Here is a 17,332-nt window from a genome sequence, read left to right on the forward strand (position 1 = left end):
CGGTGCAAAGACAACAAATTACACTTGTTGAGGCGCGAAATTAACAACAATACTATCTCTCGCCCGACAATCGGATCGGGTAAATAATAACCCGCCAGCTAAATGCGGGCTAGGCGAGCCGTGTCACATGCAGGTGGCTCCGCTGGGTGGTTCCGAATGGTGGGGCAGTGGGGCAGAGTACCAGTGGTGCAGAGGAGGTGGCGGGAGGAAAGGGGAGAGCGAAAAGAGGGAAAGGGGAGGCACCACCCCCTGCGGACGAGTCACGTGTCGTGTGTCCTGGTTCCGTGTCGTGTTGGATAACTAAATAATTCCATGTTGCGCTTCTTTGTTCTCAACTTAAGTTGAAGCGTTTTTAGCGACACTGAGAAAAAAGCAACCGATTTGGAAAATAGAGTACAATATAGAAAACCTTTAAAGTAATCAACTTTTCTTTATAATATAGATTTATAACAAAGTTATCAGTTATTCAATTGAACCAAAATTAAATTAAGACATCAATTTATGAAGTTTAATTGTCATTTCCTAAGTACACCAGATATGTATTATAATTATATAGAAATACAATTTAACCTGAATAAAAATACACCGAAAGAAGCAAGCAATAATATTCAAACAATTAAGTTTACGATTGCAACTGGGAAATAATATAAATAAGAAAAAAAGAGCACAAATCGTACAAAAGAATAACAACGATTGACAGCCAAAAGCGGACTTTCCAACTTTATATTTCAGGACTTCTTCCAACTTTCACTTCCAACTTTCATTTGCAACATCTTTGCCACATAATTGAATCAATTCTTGCAACTTTCATTTCCAACATCCCTCTCAGTTAATTGAATAAATCTCAGAAACCGTTCCCCTTGAAAAATCACAAATGAATTCTGAGCTTGTTGTCTTACGGCTTTTCTTTTTTTCCCCAAGGATCTGACGAAATGCGGCTGACCATGACAAAAGTTTCCACACAGTAAATAAACGTGAGATGTTTTTCTGGAATTTTAAATCACCGTTTAATTGGCCGCAGACCCCCAAGTTTTCCCCATTTCCCCCCCTTTTCCCCCGATTTTCCCCCATTCTCGGCACGTGTGGTTAGGCCGAGATGTGGTCGTAAAACCACTGAACAAACTCGCATCTTGTATTTGTTTTTTTCCTGTTTTTGTTTAGACAATTCGGTTTTTCCGTTGCTGCGGCCATTTCATTTAATAATTCATTCATTAAAAGGCCGTAAACACCCAGTGCTGGGGGGAAAATATTCGGCGGAAATGTCGGAAAATGAAAGAGATTCAGCCGCGTCGCACTGGTCGTCGTAATTACCTACTTATTGAGTTGTAATTGCAAAAGTTGGACGAGCTGGGCATTTGCCAGCCAAAGTTCGCGCTTTCCACAAGTCCAAAGAGCTCCGTATTCATTAGCTTCCTGACTTTGCGGACAACAGGACGTGGAAAACTTCTTCCATTCGCCCGAGCGAACGGAAAACAAAGACGACCACTCAACGAGTCATTAATTAAAAAGAAGCTGGCAAATTCCTTGCCACCAGGAAGGACCGATCCCTTTGTTGGAAAGCTCTCGGCAAAATGAATTGAATGCAAATCGAGTGGAAGCCTGAGCTCAATGCAGAGTCCATAAATAGCCAACAAATCCCCCAATCGAATTTGAAAGGAATGAGTGAAGGGTTCTCCAAACAGTGCAGCTTTCACCGGAGTGAAGTACATTTTAGATAGATAGTTACGGTGAGATAACTTATTCCAAGTAAATTTAAACTAAACAACACGGGTAAATATTTAATTTTGGCAGTAAACAATTCAAAATCAACAACGAAGTTAATAGGGTCTCTTCTTTCATACCTTTTGCAATTAATTTGTTTACCTTTTATTTTTGAAATGTATCCTTGAGCCTTATTAAATAAATTGACCTTTTACCTTTTCTTGATCCCGGAGAATTGTTTAACCTTTTGCCTAGGCTACAGCCTAATTTGTCTGGCGTACTTTGCATAATTAAAACAAATGTATTTCCCCAACCATAACTGGTTGTATGATGCACTTCGGAAAGGAGCAGCGTTAATTGAGTTCCCCACGGGAAGATGCTGCCTGGTCTGTAATTTTTAATGACCCCGCAGTCCTTGAGTTTCATAATTAGCCGGGAGTCGGGTCCTCAGCTTTGCCTTTCTCCTCGCGAATTTCCCCGACATTTTCTTCGTTTTCCCCTTAGCGAGTCACATTTAGGTGACGTTTTAATGAAGAAGCCAACAAGAAGAGATCAAAGTGCCTGTAAACATGACTCACAATCGGTTGTGACATGTGTGGTTGGGTGTTTGCGGTTCGGTTGCGATGGGTGGTGGTGGGTGGTGTTGGGTGGTGACCTTTGACATTGGCTGTGCGCCTTTGTGCGCCTTTCATCATTTGTCGTTGCTGCTCTGTCACTTTCAGCTGCCTGCCACTCTATTGAGTTGTAAGCTGGCGCTCATAAATCAGCCTCAGATTGAGATGTCACAGAACTAGATGTTGCATGCACCTGTTCCAGTTGACATTTGCAAATACTAAAGTCACCCGATCGATAAGCAATGCTCCCCGAAGTAATATCTGTGCGAGAAATTAGAATTCCTCTTCCTCCAGTTGGCATTTGGCTAAAATAAACATTTTATAATTGAAGCTGACGAAAGTACTTAAGCCAGCGAAATTGCTTTCCAAATTTAACGCCGACTCAGCGGCACTTTCTCTTATTAGAAAACTTTCCCTAGGTGCCAGATAGCTAAATTTAATTTGCCCTGCAATTACCGTAGCAAATCGCAATTTTATTACTTTTTCTCGGCAGCTCGACGAGTTTTAAAGAGCCTCTAAACCGAACTTAAACCTGTTGCCAAGGTGAGTGGTTCCCCTTTTGGGTTTGGGGTTACCGAAAACCCTTTGAGCAACAGATGCCTCCAGAAAATGTTCATCTCGGAGTTCGAAGGCCCATGGTGATGATTAAGTTCGCCAAGGTCCTCCTTGTTCTCCTCGATGTCATAACAATAATAATAATAACAACAAGCGGCAGGATGGCAAAACGAGGCGAATGAAAACAAAAGTAACCAAAATAAAGGCCCTGATGAACCAGGGGATCTCGGGTGACCCCACAAGGAGCGGTTCATGCTAACGACATCCAGATAAACATGAGAAGCCCAAGCCCAAGAATCAGCGGCAACAACAACAGCAACAACAACTACAGAAACAACCAATTGACATTGGCTAGAAGGAACGAGGAACGGACAGACAATTTGCTGCCTGTTGCCGTCCGTCGGAAATTTATATGCCGAGCCAAGAACAGAGACCCAAGCCCCAAAGCAAATTGAATCGCAAATAAGAAACTTTGCTCTGCACACCCGTCTTGCTCGAAATGTAGATACCCTTCGTACATTCACAGCCATCTGACTAGACTCGCAAAGTGGTTTAGGCCGTAAATAACACAGTGTGCTTGTAGGTTGCTTGAAAGGCCCCCAGACACACACGAGCCACATCTTCAGTTTGTTCTTTGAGGCCCACCGGCCTTTCAGTTGTGGCTAAAGTGCTGCCAGTTCAGATACTATTGGTCAGATACTTATTGTCTAAAAGGTATTTCTTGATTAAAACGAATATCTTTACTTTTTTACATTTACTGAATAAGCGAATACATTTTTTACATTCAAGGCGTGTCAATGTCAAGTAAAAATAATATGAATATTTGAAATTCCAATAAATATGAAAGCTTATATTGAAATTCAATAGTTTTTGTTCAATTTAAAATTTCTGGATATAAAAAACACTATTACACTCTATGATTAAAAATTGTTTTCTTTAAAATGTATAAATAATATTATATGCTCAAATAACATTATGTAAAATTTAATAGATTTGATATTAATAATACGTTTTACGTTGAATGATAAGGATTTTTTTCATGTAAAAGATTGTTTAAAGTAACAGAAGAAATCAATAAAAAAATCCTAAATGGCAAATTCTTTTGTCATATTTTTTGCTATAAAATTTATATATATATTTTTAAGTTCTAACAACCACATAAAGCTAGGCTTACTACTGAGAACTGACAGCACTGTTTAGTAATATTCCCACAAGGTATCGGCGGCTGCCGGGGGATCGAGTTCTCTGGCTGGCAGGCTCCCTGACAACCGACCCCGGATTCAGTATTCGGTATTCGGAATTCGGGATAAGGGGAGTGCCATAGAACCCGGTGTTTGGTGCTTAGAGACGGGCTCATTCGAGGGCACTGCGGTTGCGGGCTCCCCTTAACGTTCACGCTCACGTGGACGGGAAGCGGGTGGCAGTTGGGCGGGCTGCCACAAAAGGATGCACGGTTGGACGGGGACAGAAGCAGGCACTCGGAGGCAGACTCCGCTTGCTTGTCAGTCAGCTAAGCAGCTGGTCCGTTCCGGGAAATTCCCCGCCGGCCACAGGAAATGCTACACGGAAAGTGAAAAGTGAAAGCTGAAACCGCACACGAAACGAAGACAACTTGTAAGTCGCTTGTTTCCCAGAATGCTCCGGTGGAAATAGCGTAAATTTCAATTTTAGATTATGTGTGCTTAATAAAATATTTGCTCTTATCTCTGTGTACTTCACCTCTCCGCTGTCCTGTGCATATTTTATGTTTGACTTTTATGTGCTCGGAGCTTCCTATTTGCGGTGCTCACTCGGGATTTTCTATAAAACAGAAGAAAAAAATAAAGGAAACCCAGACAAGTTGAGGGGAAGTGGATGTCTTGAAGCGGCCCAAAAGAGAATCTTTAATTTGCCACACTCTGCTTCTCGGGGAGCAGCATTTAGGCCATGTGGCAAGCCACCTAAATTGCGGCTAATTAACAAATGCCACGCACAGTAAAGTTGTCTGTCTGTCTGGTTTAACTAATGGAGGCACAGCTCCTCCCCGGAGGCCTTATCTTAAATGTGGCCCAGAAAAGTAGGCTACGGATTTCGCATTTCGGATTTCGGCCTCCTTTCCTTTTTTTTTTTTTTTAACACGTAGCGCGCTGCAAGAGTCGGTTATTTAAGGTCCTATAACTCAATCCGAATGTGCCCACTCCACTGGCACCCAGCAGATTATACAAATTTATGCAACAGTGTTGGCACTTTGTAGCCCGGCCCACTTACTTTTTCCCCGGCTTCGCTCGCTTTTTTTTGCCAGTTTCGTTGGGGAATTTTATGGCATTACTGCTGGTGCTGGTGCTGCTGCTGCCTGTTTTTTATGACGGCCGACTACATGGCTGCTGCTGTTGCTGTTGCGCATTTCCGCTGCCCGAAAGCTGGCAAAAGTCTGAGGTCCGCACTGTTTGAATATATCTGTGGTTCGCTGGCAGCGGTGGGTTTTGATTTTCATTAAAGAGCGGAGAGCGCTGGAAAGTTGGTGCGGTGAAAAAAGCGAATTTATTGCAGCCACAGCCACACGCATTGACTTCAAAGTAGATTTGCCAGCAATTTCATTTCGCTGCGTGCTTCACTTTTTGCCTTATTTTCTTTTTTTCAGCCCCTTTAAAGAGTGAGGCCTTTAATGGCCATTTAAAAATACATCAAAACCCGCTTAATTGTGGCAGCTAGTTTATGGCAACTCTCGCAGAAGGGCATTTCCTCCGAGGGCCAGGGCGAAGATGCCCCCGAGATCCTCATCGATGTGTGTGGGAGCTGCGCTGCCAGTTGGCAATTGGCCGGGCTTACTTTGGCTGGCAGAGTGCCAGCGAAGCTGGCAACATTAAAACAAACATTATTACCAACGGCACCGCAAGGCATTCAACTTGAGTGGCTGTAAATGCCACAAAGGGCCTGAAAGGACTGCCAGGATCGCCAGGACGACGACGACGACGTGCACTCAGCAGTCAGCGAAGGAGCAGCCGGAAATTTATTCGGGCACTGGCGACAATGAAACGTTTCAAAAGTTGGCAAATAATTGCGACACAAATAGAACGAAGGCAATTGCCATTGCACTTCCATTCAGTCAAAAAAAAAAAAAAAAACAAAAAACAAAAGAAAATGAACACAGGCATTAAAAAGTATTCAGAGTGGCGTGGCAAGTGGGGAAAACGGCTTAAGCACTGACTTGCCCCAGCTTAACGAGCACTTTGGGAGCGTTTCACCCAGACACATCTTCACACGCCGCACGCCACACGCTGCACGCTGCCGCACATCGTTGCCACTTAATTCCTGTAAGTTTTCCCCCGTTGACGCTCACGTCCAAAAACATCAACAACATCAACAACAACATCATCAGCAACAACAACGTGTCCTCCTCTAATTGTCCGCTCCGCTTTCGTTACTACTTAATAATGCAGAAATCCTCAAAAATTCATGCTATGTCTGTGGCGACGTGTTTGAAACAATTTTACGCGAAAAAGCCTCGGGGAGTCGCAAAAAATAAAAAAAGAGGAGGAAAAACGAGGGCGGGACAGCCATAAATGAGGCTTTGTGCAGCGGAGTCTAAGGAAAACACACAGACGACAAATGCCACAGGGGAAATGCTTCACATAATAAACATTAAATACAGTGAGCGAGAAATGCCGTCTTTAACTTTAGATAAGATTTGGCCAATGAAATGTGGCCATGTAAAATTGTTTATATAGCTTTGATGTTTAAATATTAAACATTATATTCCATTATTCCATTACCATTATTCTTATATTGTAAAGAACGCCTAGTAGACATCAACACAAGTAATCATAAAAGAAGTTCCAAAGTTATTTAGCCAATAAATTGCAATAACGAACTTGTGAATTTCTTTACGATTTCTACTTAATTAAGAACGTAAATCTTATCGCAGTGTAAAAGGTCCTGTCTATGCTTTAATTAAGTCAGTAAGTAAATCATGATTAGTGCCCATCAAATTGAAGCCATTTCCCAGATTTTCGGCCAGGCTAATACCCGGCATATGTTGGGCATTTTCTCGGGCCATAAATCATCTTAAAGGGCCATCCTCGAATCGGGTCTAGAGCGGACTAACCTCTAACCCCTATATGTGGCCATGTTGCGTGTTAACCGACATTTCGGACATGGCCATGAAGGCCGCAAAAACATATGCAAACGCAGTTAACTGAGTGCGGCTGTCGTCTGCCAAATGTTTGTCAAAATGAATAAATTTTGCAAAATTAATTACGGCTTGCCTCGGCTACGGGCTTGGGTGTTAATTTCTGGGCGGGCGGAATGAAAGGATGTCTGGCATTGTGTCGCCCAGCACGCAGCCAGGACAATTGGGCCAGGGGCACCCAGCAGGATACTCTGAACACACACAAACTCACACACACACAGGCAGGCATTCGCGAGGAGGGAAAGGAACTGGCGAACCAGGAGGAACAAGAGAAGCTGGAGGAGCGGAAGGAGCAGGTGCTGCAGGATGACTGCTTTGCAGAGCCGCACACACCAACTTCGCTTTTGGCCATGGCCAATGCCAACTGCCAACTGGCAGCTGGCAGCTGGTGTGGCAATTAAGAGGCCCCAATTACTGCGACTTTAATCGATTCGCGGCGCACTGTCTCACGCACTTTTGGCCTGTCTATTCCCAAAGCGGAAATTGCGAGCTCGCCGAATAACTCCGCCGGGAGTTCGCATTGCGTGACATCGGGCGTCGGGATATATTGCCCGATTCGAGGGGGCGTGGCCATCCCTAACATTTGGTATGGTGTGTGCATGTGTAGCCAAAACTTAACCCGCTATTCCAATTCCAACAGAGACCAGAAATTAACGTTAGCCAGGCTAGAACTAAACTGGGTCAAACAAAAAATCAAAATAAGGAAGAAACTTTCGCTCATGTGGTTCGTACAAGCGTGGTTATTCTATCTTCGCGCTTAAAGCCAAGTTCCCACTGGCAAAATATTTAGAAAACTGTTACTGAAGTTGGCTGTTGCTTTCTGTAGAAAATGTAACAACATTTATAACAAAGTTATTTATAAAGTAGAAAATGTATCAACATGTATAACAAAGTAATTTAATTTATGAAGTTCAAGACAGGCTTGAAGAATTCTAGATAAATATTCACTAGTGAACGCTTAGGCAAAACGCTTTTTAAGAAATAAGATATTCCGAATTCAGATTTTAGAATGAATTTGAATCTGAAATAAGCTTATCTTCCTTATGATTTACTTGTACTACAATTATTTTCAGTTTTCCAAAACACTTCTTATGTATTTTTAAGATTAAAGTGAATATGTGCAAGTCGCCAATAACAATGAGGTAGATTTTAAAATATATTATGCGATGTTGATTATTGAATGGACCTTTTTAAAAGTGTAAAACCAATTATTATCCCAACTTTCTTTTATAATAACAAATAATGTTGAATGGTAAGGTATTGATAAAAATGTCCTACTCACTCAGATTCATTGTTTTCGAAGATGAGTTCGCCGCGCGCCTCCTCGTAGTCCTTGGAGTCGGTGGCCGTGTCGTTCTCGGTCCAGTAGGGCACGATGACGGTGCCCCTGGCGCCGGAGTAGCGCATCACCTTCAGCTCGAACTTGCCGACGGACTCGGTGATCTCGAAGACGGAGTCCGTGAAGGCGAAGATGCCGGCGTGGTCGTCGTCCAGGATCATCACGGTGGCGATCATCGGCACGGCCAGCTTGACGCCCTCCGAGGGATTGAACAGCCGGATGTAGAAGCACTCGTCCTCCTCGAAGACGTCGTCATCGATGACCTCGATGCGGAAGCGCTGCTCGTCGACGCCGGGCGGAAAGCTGAGCAATCCCTTCCTGCCAACGAAGTCCGTGCCAGCGGATGCGGTGCCGTCTTGGGTCTCGTACTCCACGCTGGCGTAGGTGGAGATGTCGCCACGGCGGACGACGCGCACCTCGAACTCGCCGCAGTTCTCCATGACGGTGTAGTGGCCCGGCTCGAAGTACATGCGGATGGGGTCGTCGGTGTCCTCGTCGTCGCCCGCGTGCAGCTGGGCCTTCACCTCGGTGAGATCGCTGTGGGCCCGCTCCTGGATCTTGCGCATCAGGTTGCCGCTGCCGACCATCTTGCGAGTGGCCTGGATGCGGTAGAAGGCCCGCGACTTGCTGCTGCGCGCGAGCACCTGCTCCTGGGCCATCATCTCCAGCTGCTCGAGATCGGCGTCGGGGTACTTCTGGCGGAGCTCCGTCAGCACATGGATGTACTCGCGACGCGCCTCGTCGAAGGCCTCGGCGTCGGTGCCGCGCGCGGACGTGACCATCGAGTGCTTGGGGTCCCTCGGGCCCTTCTCCGCATCCATCTCCACCTGGTCGTGCTCGCCGGCCACCACCGTGCCGCGCTTGTTCACCCGGTAGTTCTTGTCCATGTACTTGTACACCAGCAGCCGGCGCTCGGCGATGTATGCCCACAAAACGGTCAGCGGGAAGAAGAGCAGCGTGACGATCGCCTCCCACACGAGAATCACGCCGGGCGTGAATACCGAGAGGATGAGCCACAGCCACACGTAGGCGAAGATCGAGAAGGCGGCCGTTACGAAGAAGACGCGCAAATGCCGGATCCTGCGCACCTCGCCCGCCGGAATCCAGATCATGCACACGGCGATGATCATGAAGAGGTTGTACGCCGCCGATCCCACGATGGTGCCGGGTCCCAAGTCGCCGCTCTCAAAGTCCTTCGCATAGATCTCGATCACCGAGAGCAGGATCTCGGGGGCACTAGAGCCGAGGGCCATCAGCGTCAGATTGGCCACCGTCTCGTTCCAGATGCGCACGTGCATCACCTGCTTGATGTTGTTGGGCCCCTTGACCACCACCGCCCGCTCGATGGAGGTGATCGCCTCGATAGCGGCCATGAAGCGGTCCGCTATGATGGACACGCCCACGAACAGGTAGATCAGCAGGACGAAGTAGACGAACCCGCGGACGAGCCGATCGCCCAGCGAGATGTTCTCCTGGGGCATCCAGAGCGGCAAGACGAGACCCTCGCTGCACTGGCGCAGCTCCTCCACATCGGGTGCCTCCTGGTTGGCCGAATCCTGTTTCCGCTCGTGCTCGCTTTGCGTTTCCGCCCCCTCGTCGCCCTCCTCGCCGTACGGCGCCTGCCCTCAGCCGCCGGCTAAGGAAGTGGCCTCCATCCTCCTCTCCGGGATTTCTACTGCTCCTCAACGAGGAGGATGCGGAGGAGGAGTGGGCGGAGGAGTAGGAGTTGGAGGTGAGATTGAGGTACGCCCGCCGCGCCTCGCTCTCCTGGACTTTCGCCAGCGATTGGGCGGTGGCATAAACAAAGATCACTAATAGTGCGCAGGTGAAGATCGACTTGAGGAGCAACTGCATGGCTGGTTTTTGGTTTTCTTTTTCTTTGTTTTTTTGTTTTTTTTTTTGAACTAGGATCTCCTTTCTCCTGGAAGTGATTGCGTGGCACGCTGACTCTGGAAGCTTTGTTGCGTTCGATTTGGCTGTGAGTTTTGTGCTGCTAGTTGCTAGTTGCCAGCTGCTGCTGCTGCTGCTGCTGCAGATGCAATTGCAATTGGTGTTGCCAGTTGCCAGTTGCTGGTTGCTGGTTGCTGATTGCTGCTTGCCGCGAGTGTTGCTAGTTGCTAGTTGCTAATGATGGTGACTATGACGTGGGACCGCGAGAAGGCATTCTCGCAATGGCACGTTCAACACTCTGACGCAGTTGGGCCGCTGCACCTGCGGTTAAAAAGGGAGAGAAGAGGGAGAGAGAGAGAGAGAGGGGGTGTGTTAGTTAGCGGGTTGACTTGCTTCCTATTCTCGGGCGCCTATTTCGGGTGCATTGCATCACGAGTGTGTCGCCATGTCGGCAAATTGGCAACTCGGCAAGTCACCAAGCGCAATGCCACTGCGAAGGTTGCGAAAGCCCGCAAATAGTCGCTAGAACAGAGCGCCCAGATCGCTTCATTAGGGTGGTACAATGCTTCAAAAATATCTACATACCTAATGTTACTCAGCATAGTTAATAGCATAAGTAAACTAATTTACTTTGTGTCTTATTAAATTAAATTAATTTTTTGTTTTGGAGAGGTTTGTAAGCTCAAAGTATTATACCACCCAAATGGACTAATAATGGATCTTCTATAATGTTCAGTATCCTTTTACTTTGGTAGTTTTCCGGTCGAAAAGACACTACCACACCTTACAGCTACAACTGGTAAAATATGCGTTCTAGGTTATTTCAAAATACTACTTAAAGCGTTACGCTAAATACGAAACACCTTTATGTTTTAACAAAAATACAAAAATACCATATGCCTACAGTTGTAAATCAAAGTGCTTGTAAAACTATCTAAAAACATAGTGATTTCAAAAGCACAAGGCATAAACTTCACTTCTTTACCAGATTAATTGCTTTTGAAAAAGATTGAATTGCTCTCCCATAAAGAAAACAATTTTCAATTTATTTTTTTCCACAACCTAATTCTATTTGGTCTGCATTTCGCCCCGTGTGGGGATGTTTTTTGGGGGCGTAGCTTTTCTTTGAGCTTTGCCAGGCAGTCGTTCAGCTGTTTTGTGTATTTACACGAAAATGAAATTAAATGCGTAAATAGACAGCATAAAACATAAACAAAAGTGCAGCTATAAATTTGCCAAAGCAATCTGAAAACTACGGGCAAACAAAGTTCATTTTCCCGAGAAAATGAAAAACAGGCCCAGATGAAATTTAGCTGCACAAGTTAGTTGCAAATTGAATTGTAACCGAAATAGAGGAGAATGCAGCGAAATGAGCTTGTTGACCGTGATCGATATTGTCTACATATGTAGATACATACATACATACATACATACATACATACATAATTCTCCAATGTCAATAACGGGAACCAAAAACGGAACTAAAAACATTACGCTTGGCAACAAAAAGCAAACAAGTGAGTGACAAGACAAACCAAAGATAAATGCACAAAATGCAGAAAGAAGAGGGGGGAAAATATGGGGGAAAATATGAAGGAATTGCACATTTGCAGATAAAACTGTTGACAGCTGGCAAAGCGGAGGGTCTGAAGATATGGGAACTTTGCAACTCAAATAACACCAAGTCAGGCAAAGTTTTTCACGGAATACTGAGGAGCTGCATAAAACGATTCCTCATCAAGTGTTGAAACATTTAAACGTATAATAAATATTAATTTAGTTTTGAAAGTCTTAAGTACCCAAGGCAGTTGAATAATTTAATTGAAGTTAACGTTGAAAAGAGAATTTCTTTAAATTATTTATTTATACACCCGTAAACTGATTGCAAACATATTTACAACTGTATTTTTTAAGTAGTTAGTTTATTCAATTAATCAATCCACAGCTGTTTTGATAAATTGTTTATTTGATTGAGGGGTATTGATATTAATTACTTTCCCAGCCCCTTCCACCTCATAATTGAACTAGAAGTTTTGTTTGTATTGAGCAGCCCACTTAATTTTCTCCGTTTTTCACAGTTCCTTACAGAAGCACTTTAATGATGCATTTTCACATAAAGAAGACATTTCTTTTGTGGGAAAGTGACACTGGGAACTTTTCGTTTACAGCTCGTCGAGTTAAACTGTCTGCTTAAGCTTTTGCATTCAGACATTCGGCGTATTTATAGTCGATTCTTTTTTAATATGCACATTTGGATCACAGAAACACTCACACACACTCGAATGGCACAACACTTTGGCCCAGGCTTCGAAATCCAATAAATCAATATGCCCCACGGTTTATGGCGAAGGGGCTAGATAATCATCAACGTTTGCATTAATTTAGCAATTACAACAAGAGCCAACAGCAGTGCCGATATATGTAGATAGACAAAGAGCAGGACAGACTGATGGCATGCGAGGGAGACGGAAGGCAGCTGGGAAAATGGGGGAGAAAGCGGAGAAAGTAAATGAAGATGAGACAATCAGACGCCCCTGGGAGCACGGAACATATGCTGGGCAAGCGTTCCAATTTTCCCACCACCCCCACACCCCCCCCTTCACACTCCCCACTCTTCCGTTTTCCATTCCGGCGGTAAATTGCATTTGGTCATTATTGGAAAATGGTTGCACGTCGGGTTAAGAGATTGCAAATTAATTAAAAACTTTGCCCCGGGCAACAAATGCAGCTCCCGCGTTGCTTACATTTCGCAGCTTATCAAACGTATCGAACTGATTTTTCAGGCAGCCTTTACACTCGTCAAAGGCCGCACAACTAAAATTAACGTGGATTTTAAATTTAGCACAAACAAAAAATAATATAATCGTCTGGCGATCGAACGCGCCGCGTTTCGCCAAGGACTGCAACTGGGAATGCAGCTGAGCGAATATGAAAGAGTATGAACGTGGGAATGGCAATAAAAGTACACTCAGAAAAATTGAAATGAATTGTTAATTATTTGAAAATAATTTGTTATTAATTAAAATACTCAAAACAAATGGATAACTGATTTTGTAAATGAGAAAAGTTATTTACAAATGCTCTTATATTTATAGGTTGTCTTGACTTAAAACCGTTTCTAGCACTCGCTAATTAGAAGTGCAATATTCTCAGACTTATGAGGGACTTTTGAGCTTACTGATTTTACAGGGGTGTCAATAAAACTATCCTTTATTTTACTAACCATAAGATTAATAACCTGAAATCGATTAAAAAAGGTTGATGTAATTATTGAACATTTTTATGTTGGAGGGAGCTTAATAAAGTTTCCCCAGCTGCACAGTCATGTTATTTAAAAGAGCTTTTAATATTCTTTAATTATGAATTCGAATTAAGCTGACATATTTCTTTCTGTGTAAAATTGAGAATGGGGAATAGATGAGCGTGCCAAATGAACAAACTGCATTTTGTTTACGCTGCGCTGGCGCTGTTACGTCGCCCCATCTCCCGTAGAATTACGTACGTTTTCCGACTGGTTGGTGTATATCCAATTTTTTGGTTTGCTCCCAAGTTCAAGGTACATTCGTTCTCGAAATGGTCTAGTAAATCAAACACACATCTAATTGGCTGTAAAGTAATTCCCCGTGCAGATGTTTTTATATGCGAGCCGCCAAGTTGAGTTGTTCGTCAGCTGGCACAGATTTCGGATTCCATTTTTTCCCGATTCGCAATTGCATTTGGCAGCCAACGCACGACTAATCCACCGCCAGAATCCCCATATTACCACCTGTCTGTCTGCCTTTCTCTGCTTTCTCTTTCTCTATCTCTCTCTCGTCCATCTCTCTTTCTCTGTCTGTCTGTCTGTCTGTCTGTCGGAATTTCTCTGTCATGTCCCTGTCCCCCAGTTCATAATTATTTGGTGTGCTCGGGCACGGGGCTTTGCTTTTGTTCCCTGCTCGGTGCTTTATTTTTCGCTATTCGCCATTCGCCAGCCACCTACGATGGGAAATTGGGGGAACTCAGACACGGAAAACATGAAAAAATGGGTCGAAAAAAAGCCAACATCCCAGCTGTAGTGTTAAACTGTAAATGGTATTCATCCAAGGGATTTACGAGTTTTTAAGGACTTTAAAATGTATTTTAAAATGCTGTGTAATTGTGCTTACGCAGCTTTACAATGCCGTGTAAATGTTTAATTAATAGCCAGAGTTTTTATGCACTGTAGATATGCATACAATAGATATCGGTTGATAATTACTTCTGACTAATCACCTTATTCGTCATAACAAACACAGATAAGTAGATAAATAATGTATATATAAAATGGCATTATTATTCGTCATATGAAACATTACAACTTTCGGTTTCAAATCTGATCTAAAACAAAAGATGAATATTATTATAAGATTTATTATGCTGGCTTATAGTATTATGTTATTTATAAGTACCCCCAATTTTCTCTTTTATTGTTAGCCACTCGCTTGTGGTCTGTGCTCTCTATTCTGTGAATTTTCCTACACCTTTTACTCTTTGCCCGACAATGCAGTTCTGCTTTCTTTATGGTTTGTTTATTATTGTCTGCGGTATTCAGCCAGGTTGAACAAAATGCAGGCAATCATTTCGGTAGCCATGCAACGGCTGTGCTAATTTTGCTGACCGTGTGGTCTCTTCATTTCGAAAACACTTTCATCGCGAACAAAAGGCGCCTGCAGGGACCCAATATATACCAATATGCCGGGCCGACATGTGGGGATTACAGCAAATCATGTGGATATATGCTAGGTGGCCACACATAATTTATTCGCATATTTTCCGTCTCCCAGCTAAGCGGCTTTCCGTGCGCATTTCATTTCTATTCAAACACCGCGTCATGAACACACAGATGTGGTCAAGATACTAGCAAAGGTATCTACAACCACAAACCTTGAATTTCAGGTGCTGAAGCAAGAAGCATATACCCATTTCGATTCTCGGCTTTCTGGTTCAATCTGGACAAGAGTCTAGCAACACACTTTAATGAGATTTTCAACATAATAATTGGATTTCTTTAGCGATAGGCCCCAGCCAAACCCTCTTCGCTTTATTTACACAAAAATCTAATCACAGTCACAACTCGTCATTCGTTGACTGAACTTCGTAACAGCTCGACGGTTTTTATCTGTGCGTCCGAAATTTCGAAAATTTTAGATTAATTTTTTTACCCTTAAAGAGTTTTTCGTTCGTGTGTTTTGCTTAACTCTAAAAGAAAACTGTATTTTATCGATTGGTAATTTTCTTTGAAAAAACAAACACGTGAAAGCTAGTATCTAGTAAAGTTCTTTGTCACTTGCCGTATTTTTATATAGCTATCAAATTTACCCCGACCGCTGGAAATGTTGATTTGCTGTATGGAAACCTGTGAATTTGACAACATAATCACTAACGATCTAAAAGTTATGTGCTGGCTATGCGACCAATATGCCCATATCAAGTGCGCCGGCTTATCTGACCGAGTTCTGGAGTTAATCGAATCGAAAAGTGGACTCAAATGGACATGCAAAGACTGCAGAGTGATTAAATCGCAAATGGGAAGGTTTATGCGGCAAACACGAATGGAAATTAACGAACTCTTCAGCGAATTTAGACTGGTTTATGACAGGTTTTCGAAGTTGGAAACAGCCATCGAATCTCGCCAGATGTCGAGTACAGATTCTGCAATAGATTCACTGGACTCCCAAGAGATTGCCTCTTCAGTGAATGTTAATGCTGAGCTTGAACCAGAGACCATAAACACATATAGTGGGTATACCCACTCGGATAGTGTTATGGAAATCGCAGCAGATCCTGCTACTTTTACAGTTCCTTCAGTTAAAAACAACTCCCCAAATCATCCTTTTGTGGAACTACCAACAATACATATACCACGTGTTCTGACTGCTGTTCCTCCAACAAAGGCTGTGTTCGTGTCGAGATTTGTGCCATCAACTACTGAAGATGCCCTTAAATATTACATAGTTTCTAAACTATATCATCCCCATCTAGATGATATTCAAGTGACTAAATTGTACAACAAACAAAAGCGAAAAATGGCATCGTTTAGAATCGTGGTTCCAGATTCGATATTCCTGGCGATAATCAATCCTAAATTTTGGCCGGAACATATCGTTGTGCACGAGTTTGTTAATAAAAACCTACTAAATTGTAAACCATTTGATGTAAACAGAGATCTAGCTTTTAAAAATCCACCCTACTATTATGCTGGCAGTTTTGATGATAGTCACAAATTTGTGTATTCTTAACATTTTTTAAAGCTCTTATTCCATGTAAATAAAATACACAGAGATACAACTTTTCCTCCTTCTTTTCTATCAATGTAAAATTGGCCCATCGTTAGTTATGGACATGGACCTAATTAGACTAGTACCAGATTGATTAAACCAGGCACACAACTTAACACAACCGGCTAGAAATGTTGCATTTACATGGAAATCCATTGAAATCCATTTTCACACTTCCACAGAAATTATTAACAATCCACTTTTAAGATTTCCCGGGAAACTTGAAGAGAAAATAAATAATACACACACTTTCAAGTTCTATCTACACGACCTCCTCTGTAATCGGTCTTAGCCACCTCGTTCGCTACTCTAATCGAAGTGTAGTGGAATGCAGTGCGATTTGTCCCCAGGGATACTCACTCCGGGATGGGATTCGATGGGAGTCTGTGTGCTCGGAACTCGGCTGCTCGTAAAAGGATGGGGAATCAGGACTCGACGGGTAATTCGGGAGTGGATGATTGGAGAGGAACGCCCGGCGGTTCGTCGTCAGACGTGACAATTCATAGTTTCTCCCGCCCGGCGGCGGGTGGATGTCCTTCGGTTGCTTCCAGGGGCGCGGATCACGGGACTCGGAAGGTGCGTTGCACGAGGGGCGTGGCACGCACTCGCCTGGGATCCGGTTTCGGTCCTTTCCGTGTTCGACTCTTGGGTAAATTGGTAGCTCTGTTTCGATTTTGATTTTCATGAAGTATAAATCAGAGCATTCGCATTCGCATTCTGATCGCGCGTCGTCTAACCGAATCGCCACTTTGGCAGCCGCAGATATAAC

General features: G+C 43.6%; 2 protein-coding genes across 2 annotated transcripts in view; one reads left to right on the top strand and one right to left on the bottom strand.

Annotated features, from left to right (window-relative positions):
* Positions 1–13,177, bottom strand: part of LOC108098543 (sodium/calcium exchanger 3) — a 29,032-nt gene extending 15,855 nt beyond the window's left edge. Inside the window, 3 exon segments of the mRNA XM_017201539.2 lie at positions 8,321–9,999; positions 10,001–10,588; positions 13,012–13,177. Of these exon segments, the coding sequence (XP_017057028.1) occupies positions 8,321–9,999; positions 10,001–10,231 (1,910 nt within the window). The 5' untranslated portion in view covers positions 10,232–10,588; positions 13,012–13,177.
* A 2,202-nt stretch (positions 13,178–15,379) lies between these two features.
* LOC108098545 lies at positions 15,380–16,561 on the top strand. The gene is made up of 2 exons (XM_017201543.2): positions 15,380–15,406; positions 15,592–16,561. The coding sequence occupies exon 2, from the start codon at positions 15,619–15,621 to the stop codon at positions 16,522–16,524; it is 906 nt and encodes a 301-aa protein (XP_017057032.1). The 5' UTR covers positions 15,380–15,406; positions 15,592–15,618; the 3' UTR covers positions 16,525–16,561.
* The last annotated feature ends 771 nt before the right edge of the window (positions 16,562–17,332 follow it).

This window comes from Drosophila ficusphila, unplaced genomic scaffold, assembly GCF_018152265.1.
Source record: "Drosophila ficusphila isolate 14025-0441.05 unplaced genomic scaffold, ASM1815226v1 contig_791, whole genome shotgun sequence".
NCBI classification, from domain to species: domain Eukaryota; kingdom Metazoa; phylum Arthropoda; class Insecta; order Diptera; family Drosophilidae; genus Drosophila; species Drosophila ficusphila.

Excerpts from the sequence above, each read along its gene's own strand:
- LOC108098545 (XM_017201543.2), top strand. The coding sequence starts at position 15,619 with ATGTTGATTTGCTGTATGGAAACCTGTGAATTTGACAACATAATCACT.